At 41.6% G+C, this 14936-nt stretch overlaps 1 protein-coding gene across 1 annotated transcript; it reads right to left on the reverse strand.

The window, feature by feature from the left end:
- Positions 1-13166: 13166 nt before the first annotated feature.
- On the reverse strand, positions 13167-14373 carry LOC113909610 (glutaredoxin-3-like). The gene has a single exon (XM_035728090.1). The coding sequence runs from the start codon at positions 14371-14373 to the stop codon at positions 13369-13371; it is 1005 nt and encodes a 334-aa protein (XP_035583983.1). The 3' UTR covers positions 13167-13368.
- Between the last annotated feature and the right edge of the window lie 563 nt (positions 14374-14936).

Here is a 14936-nt window from a genome sequence, read left to right on the forward strand (position 1 = left end):
GAAAATGTCAAAGTTTGAAGCTCTCCCAACATACGAGGTTAGGGATATTCCTTTATGCTTCCTTATACATCTCTATACCTAACACCATACCTTATTCCTAACATACACCTAAATAAATGCCTTCACTTTGGTCTCTGGGCTTTTATATATTTTTCAGAGCATGTGAGCAGCCTCACTCATAAATACTGCATAAATGGACAATTTCATTTGTAGGTATGGGCAGTAGTCCTTAGGTACACTCTATGTCCAGCTGGAGCCAAGGTAGAAAAGCCCAGAATATACAACAAGTTCTAAAATGGTGGTTACAAACTCTCAGGAAGTCATACATTTTTGAGAATCTTGTGGAAGTTCTGGACCCTATTGCTAGAAAAATGAAGAAATAAGTGCGTATATGCGTGTAAGAGAGAGAGAGAGTGTATGTAGGGGGAGGGGAGGAGCGCTCCAGCCCTTCTTACCTCTCGAAGATGACCTGCACCATGAAGATGCAGAAGGCCAGGGGGAAGGCGAAATAGAGGTCCACAGCCTGTGGGAAAGGTGGCTTCCTCCATGTTCTTCAGGACTTCTCTGCTATCCAGCAGGTTCTGCTGTGTCCCCAAGCATACACAACAGGAAATGTTGGTTTTAAAAAATATACAGAAAAGGAGGAGGAGCAAGATGGCGGAAGAGTAGGAGACCTAAATTTTGTCTGGTCCCACAAATTCAACTAGATAGGTATCAAACCATTCTGAACACCTACAAACTCAACAGGAGATCAAAGAATAGCAGCAACTCTCTGAACAGAAAAGCGACTACTTTCTGGAAGGTAGGACGTGCGGAGAAGTGAATCCGAGGCGATATTCAGGAGGATAGAAGGCAGGGGAGGGGGCCTCCGTTGGCCGCTTCTGGCAAGTGATAGAGCCGCGGAGCACAAAATCGGAACTTTTAGAAGTCGGCTCCACTGAGGGACGTCGCTCCAGTGGCTAAGTGGGGGGTGGAACCCTCGCAGGACAGTGTGGTCTCAGGACCCTCGGGGTCACAGAAAGACCGGGGGTGCCTGAGTGCGGCAGAGCTCCCAGATATCGGAGCGGGGAAGCCGGCTCTTGGCTCGGGGTTGCCATAAACTGTGATCCGCGGCCCAGTCGGGCCACTGCTCCTCCAGCAGGGACCCAACAAGCGGCAGAGCCGGGGAGACTCCCCTTCCTCCCCCGGGAGGAGTGGCGCGGGAGCGCACCGCAGGGATCTGCTGGGTTTGGAGACTCCACACGGGGCCGAGTGCCAGAGATAGAAACGCTCGGTCACAGGCCGGGTGAGCACGGAGTGCGGCCGGAGACCGGGGAGAAGGGAGTGACTGACTGCTTTTCTCTGGGGGCGCACTGAGGAGCGGGGCCCCGAGTTCTCGGCTCCTCCGGGGCGGAGATTGGGAGGCCGCCATTTCAATGTCGTCCTCCAAAGCTGTAGGGAAAGCTTGCAGGGAACAAAAGTTCCCGAGAGCAAACCCAAGCACATTACTTAGCCCTGACTGACAAGGGCGGGGCAATTCCGCCTCCAGCAAAGACATTTGGGAACCACGGCAACAGGCCCCCCCCCCCCAGAAGATCAGCAAGAACAGCCAGCCAAGACCAAGTTTACCGATCAATGAGAACGGCAGAACGCCAGCACTAGGGGAATTCAGCACATAGAATCCATGGCTTTTTTTCCCCTGATTCTTTAGTCTTTCAAAGATAATTTTTTTAATTTTCTTTTTTTCTTTTTCGATTTTTTTTTAATTTTTTTCCCTTTTTCAACCAACATCTTATCAATCCCTATTTAAAAATCTTTTCTATTTTTCATTTTTTGAGTCATATTCTATCCCTTCATTGTAGTTAACCTTATTTTTGGTATATATATATATATGTGTGTGTGTGTGTGTGTGTGTGTGTGTGTGTGTGTGTGTATATATATATATATATGTTGTTCTCTCTTTAAAATTTCAGGATACAGTTTCTTCTAACAGACCAAAATACACCCTGAATCTCTAGTGTATGGCTTTGTTCTAGTATCTTTCCTGATCACATTCTCTCCCTTTTTTTTTTAAATTTCTCTTCTTTTTTTCAACCAATTTCTCATCTTACCAATTCCTTTTATAAAATCTTTTATAATTTTCATCTTTACAGTCATATTCCATGCCTTCATTGTATTTACCCTTATTTTTGTACATATATAAGTTTTTCTTTCTTTAAAATTCTGGGAGGCAGTTTCTTCTAACAGACCAAAATACACCCAAAATCTAGTGTGTGGCACTGATCTGTTCACCAGCCTGATCATATTTGATCATTTTTTATCTTTTTTCTTTCTTTCCCTTTCTTTTGCCCTGGTTTCAGGTCTCTTCTGATTTGTTTAGTGTGAATTTTTCTGGGGTCATTGCTACCCTGTTAGCATTTTGTTGTCTCATTCATCTGTTCTCCTCTGGACAAAATGACAAGATGAAAAAAACTCACCTCAAAAAAAAAGAACAAGAGGCAGTACCGGACTGCCAGGGACCTAATCAAAACGGACACTAGTAAGATGTCGGAACTAGAGTTCAGAATGACAATTATAAAGATACTAGCTGGGCTTGAAAAAAGCATGGAAGTTATTAGAGAAACCCTTTCTGGAGAAATAAAAGAACTAAAATCTAACCAAGTCAAAATAAATAAGGCTATTAATGAGGTACAATAAATAACGGAGGCTCTAACTGCTAGGATAAATGAGGCAGAAGAGAGAATTAGTAATATAGAAGACCAAATGATGGAGAATAAAGCAGCTGAGAAAAAGAGATAAACAGCTACTGGATCACGAGGGCAGAATACAAGAGATAGGTGATACCATTAGACAAAACAATATTAGAATAATTGGGATCCCAGAAGAAGAAGAAAGAGAGAGAGGGGTAGAAGGTATATTGGAGCAAATTATAGCAGAGAACTTCTCTAATTTGAGGAAGGAAACAGGCACCAAAATCCAGGAGGCACAGAGAACACCCCTCAAAATCAATAAAAATAGGTCAACACCCCGACATCTAAGAGTAAAACTGCAAGGCTCAGAGACAAAGAGAAAATCCTGAAAGCAGCTCGGGACAAGAGGCTGTAACCTACAATGGTAGAAACATTAGGTTCCAACAGACCTATCCACAGAGACCTGGCAGGCCAGAAAGGACTGGCATGATATATGCAGAGCACTAAGTGAGAAAAATATGCAGCCAAGAATACTATATCCAGCTAGGCTGTCATTGAAAATAGAAGGAGAGATAAAAAGCTTCCAGGACAAACAAAAACTAAAGGAACTTGCAAACATGAAACCAGCCCTATACGAAATATTGAAAGGGGTCCTCTAAGCAAAGAGAGAGCCTAAAAGTAACATAGACCAGAAAGGAACACAGACAATATACAGTAACAGTCACCTTACAGGCAATACAATGGCACTAAATTCATATCTTTCAATAGTTACCCTGAATGTAAATGGGCTAAATGCCCCAATCAAAAGACACAGGGTATCAGATTGGATAAAAAAACAAGACCCATTGATATGCTGTCTGCAAGAGACTCATTTGAGACTCAAAGACACCTCCAGATTGAAAGTGAAGGGATGGAAAACCATTTACTATGCTAATGGCCACCAAAAGAAAGCTGGGGTGGCAATCCTTATATCAGACAAATTAGATTTTAAAACAAAGACTGTACTAAGAGATGAGGAAGGACACTATATCCTACTAAAAGGGACTACCCAACAAGAAGATCTAACAATTGTAAATATCTATGCCCCTAACATGGGAGCAGCCAATTATATAAGCCAATTAATAACAAAAGCAAAGAAACACATCTACAACAATACAATAATAGTAGGGGACTTTAACACCCCCCTCACTGAAATGGACAGATCATCTAAGCAAAAGATCAACAAGGAAATAAAGACTTTAAATGACGCACTGGATCAAATGGACTTCACAGAAATATTCCATCCCAAAGCAACAGAATACATGTTCTTCTCTAGTGCCCATGGAATATTCTCCAGAATAGATCACATCCTAGGTCACAAATCAGGTCTCAACCGGTACCAAAAGACTGGGATCATTCCCTGCATATTTTCGGACCACAGTGCTTTGAAACTAGAACTCAATCACAAGAGGAAAGTTGGAAAGAACTCAAATACATGGAGGCTAAAGAGCATCCTACTAAGGAATGAATGGGTCAACCAGGAAATTAAAGAAGAATTTAAAAAATTCATGGAAACCAATGAAAATGAAAACACAACTGTTCAAAATCTTTGGGATGCAGCAAAGGCAGTCCTGAGAGGAAAGTATATAGCAATACAAGCCTTTCTCAAGAAACAAGAAAGATCTCAAATACACAACCTAACCCTACACCTAAAGGAGCTGGAGAAAGAACAGCAAATAAAGCGTAAATCCAGCAGGAGAAGAGAAATACTAAAGATCAGAGCAGAAATCAGTGAAAAAGAAACCAAAAGAACAGTAGAACAGATCGATGAAACTAGGAGCTGGTTCTTTGAAAGAATTAGTAAGACTGATAAACCCCTGGCCAGACTTATCAAAAGGAAAAATCACCCAAATAAATAAAATCATGAATGAAAGAGGAGAGATTACAACCAACACCAAAGAAATACAAACAAGTATAAGAACATATTATGAGCAACTATATGCCAGCAAATTATATAGTCTGGAAGAAATGGATGCATTCCTAGAGATGTATAAACTACCAAAACTGAACCAGGAAGAAACAGAAAACCTGAATAGACCTATAACCACTAAGGAAATTGAAGCAGTCATCAAAAATCTCCCAACAAACAAGAGTCCAAAGCCAGATGGTTTCCCAGGAGAATTCTACCAAACATTTAAATAAGAATTAATACCTACTTTTCTGAAACTGTTCCAAAAAATAGAAATGGAAGGAAAACTTCCAAACTCATTTTATGAGGCCAGCATTACCTTGAATTCAAAATCAGACAAAGACTCCATCAAAAAGGAGAATTACAGACCAATATCCTTGATGAACATGGATGCAAAAATTCTCACCAAAATACTAGCCAATAGGATCCAACAGTACATTAAAAGGATTATTCACCATGACCAAGTGGGATTTATTCCTGGGCTGCAAGGTTGGTTCAACATCCGCAAATCAATCAATGTGATACAATACATTAATAAAAGAACAAGAACCATATGATCCTCTCAATAGATGCAGAAAAAGCATTTGACAAAATACAGCATCCTTTCTTGATTAAAACTCTTCAGAGTGTAGGGACAGAGGGTACATACCTCTGTATCATAAAAGCCATCTATGAAAAACCCACAGCGAATATCATTCTCAATGGGGAAAAACTGAGGGCTTTCCCCCTAAGGTCAGGAACATGGCAGGGATGTCCACTATCACCACTGCTATTCAACATAGTACTAGAAGTCCTAACCACAGTAATCAGACAACAGAAAGAAATAAAAGGCATCTGAATCGGCAAAGACGAAGTCACACTGTCACTCTTTGCAGATGATATGATACTTTATGTGGAAAACCCAAAAGACTCCACCCCAAAACTGCTAGAACTCATACAGGAATTCAGTAAAGTGGCAGGATATAAAATCAATGCACAGAAATCAGTGGCATTTCTATACACCAACAACAAGACAGATGAAAGAGAAATTAAGGAGTCGATCCCATTTACAATTGCACCCAAAACCATAGGATACCTAGGAATAAATCCAACCAAAGAGGCAAAGAATCTGTACTCAGAAAACTATAGAATACTCATGAAAGAAATTGAGGAAGACACAAAGAAATGGAAAAACGTTCCATGCTCATGGATTGGAAGAACAAATATTGTGAAGATGTCAATGCTACCTAGAGCAATCTACACATTTAATGCAATCCCTATCAAAATACCATCCACTTTTTTCAAAGAAATGGAACAAATAATCCTAAAACTTGTATGGAACCAGAAAAGACCCCGAATAACCAGAGGAATGTTGAAAAAGAAAAGCAAAGCTGGCGGCATCACAATTCCGGACTTCCAGCTCTATTACAAAGCTGTCATCATCAGACAGTATGGTACTGGCACAAAAACAGACACATAGATCAGTGGAACAGAATAGAGAGCCCAGAAATAGACCCTCAACTCTATGGTCAACTCATCTTTGACAAAGCAGGAAAGAATGTCCAATGGAAAAAAGACAGTCTCTTCAACAAATGGTGTTGGGAAAATTGGACAGCCACATGCAGAAGAATGAAACTGGACCATTTCCTTACACCACACCAAAAATAGACTCCAAATGGTTGAAAGATCTAAACGTGAGACAGGAGTCCATCAAAATCCTAGAGGAGAACACAGGCAGCAACCTCTTCAACCTCAGCTGCAGCAACTTCTTCCTAGAAACATCGCCAAAGGCAAGGGAAGCAAGGGCAAAAATGACCTATTGGGACTTCATCAAGATAAAAAGCTTTTGCACAGCAAAGGAAACAGTCAACAAAACCAAAAGACAGCCGACAGAATGGGAGAAGATATTTGCAAATGACATATCAGATAAAGGGCTAGTATCCAAAATCTATAAAGAACTTATCAAACTCAACACCCAAAGAACAAATAATCCCATCAAGAAATGGGCAGAAGACATGAACAGACATTTTTCCAAAGAAGACATCCAAATGGCCAACAGATGCATGAAAAAGTGCTCAACATCGCTCGGCATCAGGGAAATCCAAATCAAAACCTCAATGAGATACCACCTCACCCCAGTCAGAATGACTAAAATTAACAAGTCAGGAAATGACAGATGTTGGCGAGGATGCAGAGAATGGGGAACCCTCCTACATTTATTTTATATCCTGCCACTTTACTGAATTCCTGTATGAGGTCTAGATAGCCCCGCCTGTCCCTTACTATTCCTCCGCCTGGAATAGTAATCCTAACTGCCGTTAGGGAATAGGACGATGACCGCTCTGGCTCCTCCCTGCTGAAATGTGGCGGCGGGCTGTGTGGCAGTTCGAATCTATCCAGGGGTCAGTCCAGGGGCTTGTGGTATGGCTCCATGGGATCATGATGGGCAGCAAAAATACATGCATCAGCAGATGCAAAAAGATGAACATGAAAGGGGAACCCTCTCACACTGTTGGTGGGCATGCAAGCTGGTGCAGCCACTCTGGGAAACAGTATGGAGTTTCCTCAAAAAGCTGAAAATAGAGCTACCATATGACCCAGCAATTGCACTACTGGGTATTTACCCCAAAGATACAAATGCAGTGATCCGAAGGGGTATGTGCACCCCAATGTTTATAGCAGCAATGTCCACAATAGACAAACTATGGAAAGAGCCAAGATGTCCATCAACAGATGAATGGATAAAGAAGATGTGATACACACACACACACACACACACACACACACACACACACACACACACACACACACACACACACACACACTGGAATATTATGCAGCCATCAAAAGGAATGAAATCTTGCCACTTGCAACAATGTGGATAGAACTAGAGGGTATTATGCTAAGCGAAATAAGTCAATCAGAGTAAGACATGTATCATATGACCTCACTGATATGAGGAATTCTTAATCTCAAGAAACAAACTGAGGGTTGCTGGAGTGGTGGGGGTGGGAGGGAGGGGGTGGCTGGGTGATAGACATCGGGGAGGGTATGTGCTATGGTGAGCACTGTGAATTGTGCAAGACTGATGAATCACAGACCTGTACCTCTGAAACAAATAATATATTATATGTTTAAAAAAAAAAAGAAGAAGAAGAAGAAGATAGTAGGAAGGGAAAAATGAAGGGGGGAAATCAGAGGAGGAGATGAATCATGAGAGACTATGGACTCTGAGAAACAAACTGAGGGTTCTAGAGGGGGGTGGGGAGATGGGTTAGCCTGGTGATGGGTAATAAAGAGGGCATGTATTGAATGGAGCACTGGGTGTTAGATGCAAACAATGAATCATGGAACACTACATCAAAAACTAATGATGTAATGTATGGTGATTAACGTAACATAATAAAATTAAATTTTAAAAAAATGAAGAAATAATACACCCACAAAAGAGAAAGAATCCTTGAAGCCCAACCGCTATCCAAAAAGATCCACTGCTCTAACAAGTAGGAGGTCATTTCTCCCAGTATCTTGATCTTCTGGACTGAGGAAAGGGACCTGGAGACTGCTGAGAAGTGAAACCATGAGGATAACATTTAAAAGGTATCATCAATCTTAGTTTCCTAGGGCTACCATAACAAAATACCAGACTATGTGGCTTAAACAACAGAAATTTATTTTCTTACAATTTTCGAAGTCCAGGATCAAGGTGTTGGCAGGGCTTCTCCTAAGGCCTTCCTCCTTGGCTTGTAGATGGCCACCTTTCTCCAGTGTCTTCAGTGTCTTCCCTCTGTGAATGCATGAAACTTTCAAACATTTTAAACACACACACATCACATTACAATTGCTACACAAATCTCAGAATACCATTTTTATGGATCACTATTTTGAAATTATGGATCCAACGGTAGATCTTGTCATTTAATGCATAAACGAAAGGCAAATATATTGCTATATGACATTTTTTATTTTAGCGACTATTTTTCAATAAAAAGAAGTCTCCCTTGCAATTCTACATACATTATTTAATATTTTTAAAAAATATTTTTCTGAGGGCACTATAGGCTTCTTCAGCTGCTAATGGGTCCACACCATAAAAAAAAAAAAAATTAGGGGTGCCTGGGTGGCTCAGTCGTTAAGCGTCTGCCTTCGGCTCAGGTCATGATCCCAGAGTCCTGGGATGGAGCCCCACATCAGGCTCCCTGCTCAGAGGGAAGCCTGCTTCTCCCTCTCCCACTCCTCCTGCTTGTGTTCCCTCTCTCACTGTGTCTCTCTCTGTCAAATAAATAAAATCTTTAAAAAAAATTAACCCATTGATTAGAGCAATATATGGATTTATTTACCTCTAACCCTCACCACTGGGCCACTTACTCTCCAGTGGTAGGGTCAAACCTACCCCTGACTCTCAGTTCAAACACGCTCTAAAGGGAAAATGAGAAGTTGAAGAGTTCATCAGTTCAGAACAAGTTGATCTTATTGCAAGTTCTGTTTTTGCCTTGAATTATGGGTTTCCTATAACTAGATTACTGCCTGATCCCACAGTTCCTCTGTAACTCAAACTTTGCCTTATACCCTCATCACTGAGCCCTGGCCATGAAAAATGCAAAAGACCTCCTGTAAACTCTGATAGTCAATGTTTCTAGCTAATGAGTTGAGAGACTTATGTTTTGAGTATATTTTCTTCTATCAAAAGCTCTAATGCTGAATGGCTGCCAGGAGACAGTTCATGAGGCATCATGGATTGAGTCATGAAATGGCAGCCAACTTTTCCCAATCTCCTTTACATCAGAAAGTCTTCTAGTTGACCACATTCACGAAAAGCACTGGCCCTTAATCATGTTCAGTACAAGTCTTCCAAAGAAGCTAAAGTTGTATGAAGGAGAGGTTCTAATGAACTGCCATGTTTTCCTTCTCAGGGTATTTGAGGGATGGGTTAATGTAATTCCTAGAAGGCAAGAGTGAGAAGAGCTGTAAAATGACCTCCTAACTTCTAAAAATTGTTACTGTAGCTCTGAATAATCAACACTAAGAAAATTACAAAATCAATCATAAACATGCCAAAGAAAAAAATGAAAATAAATAACTCAGTTACCAGATAAACAACCTGGAACTTAAAGCAACAAATGGAATGTCCACCAAGGAAAAGCTCTTGGTTTCCATATATAAAGACTTTCTTGGGAAGAACCACCAGTTTCGAAGTTCTTCTTATGTATAAAAAGACTAATAATATTTCTCAATAGCATTTTAGTAAATCTTTGAAGGATCCTGAGGAACTATGGGGCCAGGATGAAGCCAAAGGCAGAGAATTTAAGTATTGTGCTCATGACAAGGCCTGTTTGAGTCACAAAGAAGGCTTCTCAGACCTTAGTCCTCTCCGATAACCTCTCAAGGAACCACAGTGTTGCTGGATTAACCTCTTAGATTATTGAGAATTAAGTAAAAAGATGTGTTGGGTTTTATTTATTCCCCCTAAAAAAATTCCTACTTGGCTCCATGAGAAATGACTACTATGTTCTTTCCTATAGAGTTCATGCAAATTTTAAGGATAAGAGTCATGCTACTAAATAAAACCTGGCCTACCACAGAGTTCCTTGGCTCATTGCCATAGGCATGCTAGAATTAGGCAGGCTAGAATTTGAACATACAGCCCTGCATGTTTTGGGTTTACATGGAGCCTGCTTTTGCTTCCAGCTCCTCAGGAACTCTGACCCTGCAAAGAAACCATTTCTAAATTCACCTAAACAAGGTTATCAAGTAGGACTGAAATGAAGTTCAGTCTCCTCACAGTAGTACCTTTCCTCAGTTTCCAACTTCTTCACAGAAGCTACTCCCATGGAAACCACATTGTCTCCCCTAGATAGTCCCTTGTCTTTTGTCCAAGTGCCACACTTGGACATATATGGACACATATAAATATGCCTGGAGTGAGCCATTGTTATGAGGAAACTTTGCCCTGAAGGGTTTCCAGGAAATAAACATGAACGCTGCCCTGAAAAACATATGTACAGGAGTCCATATATTGCAAAGACTTGTAAATAATGAAATGAATTTTTAAAAGCTCATCAGTTATCTGTGGTTCTCTGGCATCTTGTGGAGGATCCTTCAAAGATTTACTAAATCTATCAAATCCAATCATGTGGAGAATAGCCCCAAGGCATGGCTGCCCTCTCAGAGACAACAACCAGAAAAAATCTTCTCCCCTGGTTACAGATTCCCAGGGGCCAAGTGCCCCAAGAGCTGGACAATCCAGCTGCTCACTTGGACCACACATTTTAGGTGAAGCCCAAACTATCCAATAGGGAGATGGAAAAAAGGAGGTAAGTCCACTAGCTGATGATGACAGCACCTAAGGGGCTTAGTGTTTCTCCTCCACAACAGTTCCTGAACACTGTGGCCACACCGTGGTATCTTTTTCCCCATTCACATTTGCCCTTAATACTCATTGTAGCCCAACTTCACACATAAAAACAGTATTTCTATAGGGAACAGAAGCTAATTATTTGCCCCAGTGCCACTGCTGTTGAGAGAGTCTTATCCTAAGATATAAATCCACTTAGAGCCAAGCCAACCAAATTCATTTTAAAAGCAAATTATTCCTAAGAAGTCTTATATTTGCCATGGTGTCAAACTGCTTGAGTAATTAAAAAGTAAATAAACTAACCTAGACTCCCTTCCCTTAGTGAGCTGAAAATAACTCTTGAAGTATTTTTCAAGAATGAAAGAATGAAAGATGAAGCACCAGCCTGCACCAAGTGCTGAGTAAGATCTGTGACTGATTTGCACAGCCCTTTAGACCATAGAGGAATGAAGGCCAGGCCCTCATCTCATTTTGTTCTGTTTTGAGGCCACAGGCTCTGCCCTAATCCCTGGCTACCCATTCAGCAAAGGCAAGACACTTCCTTACAGGACAAAGAGATGCTCAGCGCTCCAGAACTTGTATTTGAGTCATTAAAGATACCAGCTGATGGCCTAAAACACATGGGGAACTACCCAGGTAGATAAATCCATGCATTGTAAAATAATATATAAATAGGAGGATAAAGCTAAGAGTCAAGGTCCATGATTTGGGGGAGGAGGCAGGAACAGGAAAAATTGTATTTTCAGCCACCAAAACTACCAACTTGTCTGCATCCTCCCTTCTCTTTTTTATAGAACAGTTGCCCCCATTCTGGGGCTAATTCCCCCACAGGTGGTCTGGAACTTTCCTCTCTCTCTCAGGGGACTCTCCATCTCAGTTATCCCTCTCATAGCTTGACCTCTCCCTACTGGCTCCTTCTCAGTTGCATCTAAATACTCCCAACCCTCTTCTAACTTTAAAAAGTTAACTAGAAAGAATAAAGAAGAAAAGAAGTCTAAATCTCTCCTGTGCCCTTCTAGCTACTGCCCTGTCTCACTGTCCTCACACATTTGTCTACCTGTTCATCTCCTACTCACTCATCAGCCCACTGAAGTATGGCTTCCTTCACCAATATTCTTCTTCAACTGCTATTGCCAAGATAAACACCCCTCCTCTTATAAATTCCAAAGGAAACTTTCCATCTGTTTCCCTTGACCTCTAACTTGCCCTAGACACATGTGACCACTACCTCCTTGAAATCCTCTCTTCCCCACTCTCCTGCACCCCACTCTCCCATTTTTTTCCTGCTTCTCTGGTTGCCCCTTCTCTCCTTTGGCCATTTCTCTTCCCCTGCCCATATTTGACATATCCCATCCCTCAGAGATCTGCTCTTGGTCCAATTCTCATTCCACAGCCTTTTAGTGGATGAACGCTCATGGCTGAAATTATGGGCTGTATGTCAACTTCCAAATCCATATTTCCAGGCTTGATATTTCTGCAGAATTTCTGACCTGAGTATCCCCCCGCTGTGTACTCCACGTCTCTACTTGATCTCAGAGACACATCAAGCTCAACATGTCCAAAATGAAATTCACTCTTTCCCCTAAAGATGTTCCTCTTCTTATGCTCCCTATGTCAGAAAATGGCCCCACCATATATAATTGGTTGCTTAAGTTAGAAAAATTGGCATCATCCTTGTTTTCTTTCTTTTCTTCTATGTAATAAGTTACCAAGTCCTACTGAGTCTACCCACTAAATAATGTTTTCAATCCATTACTCCTTTCTATTTCCACTGCCCATGTTGAGGCTAACCAGCATCTCTGACAGCGATCAAGCACCAAATCCCAAATATCCTCCCACCTTCCAGACTGAAGTCCTTCTAACCCATACTCTACATCATCACCAGACTGATCTCTCTAAAACAAAATTCTGACCTTCCTTCCACATTACACACACTTATACTTCTTTGTAGATTACCCCCAGTGCCTCAGAGTAGAATCAAACTCTCTACAAAGGCCTTTAAGGTCTTTGAGAACTGATGATCTGGCCCTGCCTCTTCTCTAGAGCCTCACCCATGTCCACTTGCTCCCTTCCACTCAGGACCCATCCACGCTAAATCAATCTCAGATCCCAACTTATGCTTTGCTTGCTCTCTCTACAACTCTAGAAGCAATGTCCTTCTCCTGTGTTCTTATAGTGCCCTATACTTCTTGCCCCCTAGTACTTTGCACCTTGTTTCTTTTTTTTTTTAATTGGAATTGAAGATGTTTATTGCATTCTGGTTTGATGAAAAACAAACAAAACATACATGTATTTAGCACGAGCTGGTGGGATACACCGAGCCTAACTGGGTGCGCAGCAGTCTGAGAACGGAGTCGTGAGCGGCCCCGCCGTGATGAAGGTTTCCTGCAGCAGTCAGGCACCAAGCGTAACAGTCCCTAGTTCTCTCCTTTCAGCACTGGCAGCAGCTCACCATTGTCTCTCAGTTCCTTAACAATATCCAGACCTCCAACGAGCTCCCCTTTCACATACAGCTGAGGGTACGTGGGCCAATTTGAATAAGTTTTTAACCCCTGCCGAACTTCTTCATCCTCCAATATATCAAATGTCTCGTATTCAACACCAGTATTATTTAGTATTTCCAGAATTTGTTTGCTGAATCCACATTTTGCTTCCTGTTTGTTTCCTTTCATAAAGAGCATCACAGAAGCTTTATTTGTCAGTACTTTGAGCCTTTCCTCTAATTTGGGAGCTTTAGGGCAAATTGTATCTAGTTCATCAGATGCTTCAAGCTCCTTAATTATGTCAAGTCCTCCTATGAGGTCTCCAGAAACATAGAGCTGGGGGTAGGTGGGCCAGTTGGAGTAGGTTTTGAGGCCCTGACGAACTTCTGCGTCGGAGAAGACATCAAAACTGCCAAACTGAATACTATGTTTGTTAAGGATTTCCACCATCTGCTTGCTGAAACCGCAGCGCGGCTCCTGAGGAGTTCCTTTCATAAACAACATGCAAGGGGCAGCATGAGTTAATTTCTTCAGGCGAAGGTTGAGATCTTCTTTAGGATGCTCGTTACCACTGGGTGGGAAGGAGCCGCTAGATGCATGGCGCTGAACTTTTTTGGTCAACTCTGGGGCATGTGCACCATCTAATCGGTCAATTTTCTGAGAATTCTTGAAAAACAGAAAGGTGGGAACAGAACTAATTTCATATTTTTCAGATACTTCAGGAACGGCTTCAGCTTCCAACTTCACAAACAAAACTTGAGGCTGTTCTTTGGCTAATTCTGCCATCACGTCGTTCATCTGAGCACACTGTGGAGCCCACGGCGCCCAAAAATGGATCACAAGGAGGGACTTGGCTCTGAGGCGCAGCAGCTCCTCAAACTGCTGGGCTGAGCCGACCTCCACCACAGCCGCCACCGCCTCAGCCGCCCCCGCCGCCATGCTGCCTGCACCTTGTTTCTTAACTCGTGGGCTACAGTCTCCATAAAAGACAATCATGTTCTTTGTCATGTTCATCATTGTATTCCCAGCACTTTGACAGTGCCCAAAAGGCAGTGGGTTATTGATAAATATTTTGATTAATCAGTTGGCTGAGTAATTAAATGAAAACGAAGTTCGATATATCAATAGCTAAATGACAAGTCAAATTTGCAAAGTTTGTTCCAGGAAGGAGTTATCTTTTTTTATTTATTTTCCAATACATTGCCTGAGGTTCCATTTCATAATTATAAGGCAACAAGCCATTTACTAAATGTGCTAAGAAGCCGGTGACCAATATTTTGGCATAGAGACCTCATAAGGGAAAGGACTGTATCTTTTCTCACTGTGCCAAAAAAAGGCCTATGCTAAAGTCTTTTTGGAAACAACATGAATGCTGCAATAACAGGGAAGTGTTCCAAGAGTTGGAGGGAAATATTTCTTTTTTCCAAATACCCTAAACTAGGATTCAGAATGATTTATGTCCTCAGATATTAGTGAAGAAGTTAGCAACAATTTGTCATCTC

The sequence above is a fragment of the Zalophus californianus genome, chromosome 6, assembly GCF_009762305.2.
Source record: "Zalophus californianus isolate mZalCal1 chromosome 6, mZalCal1.pri.v2, whole genome shotgun sequence".
NCBI lineage: Eukaryota > Metazoa > Chordata > Mammalia > Carnivora > Otariidae > Zalophus > Zalophus californianus.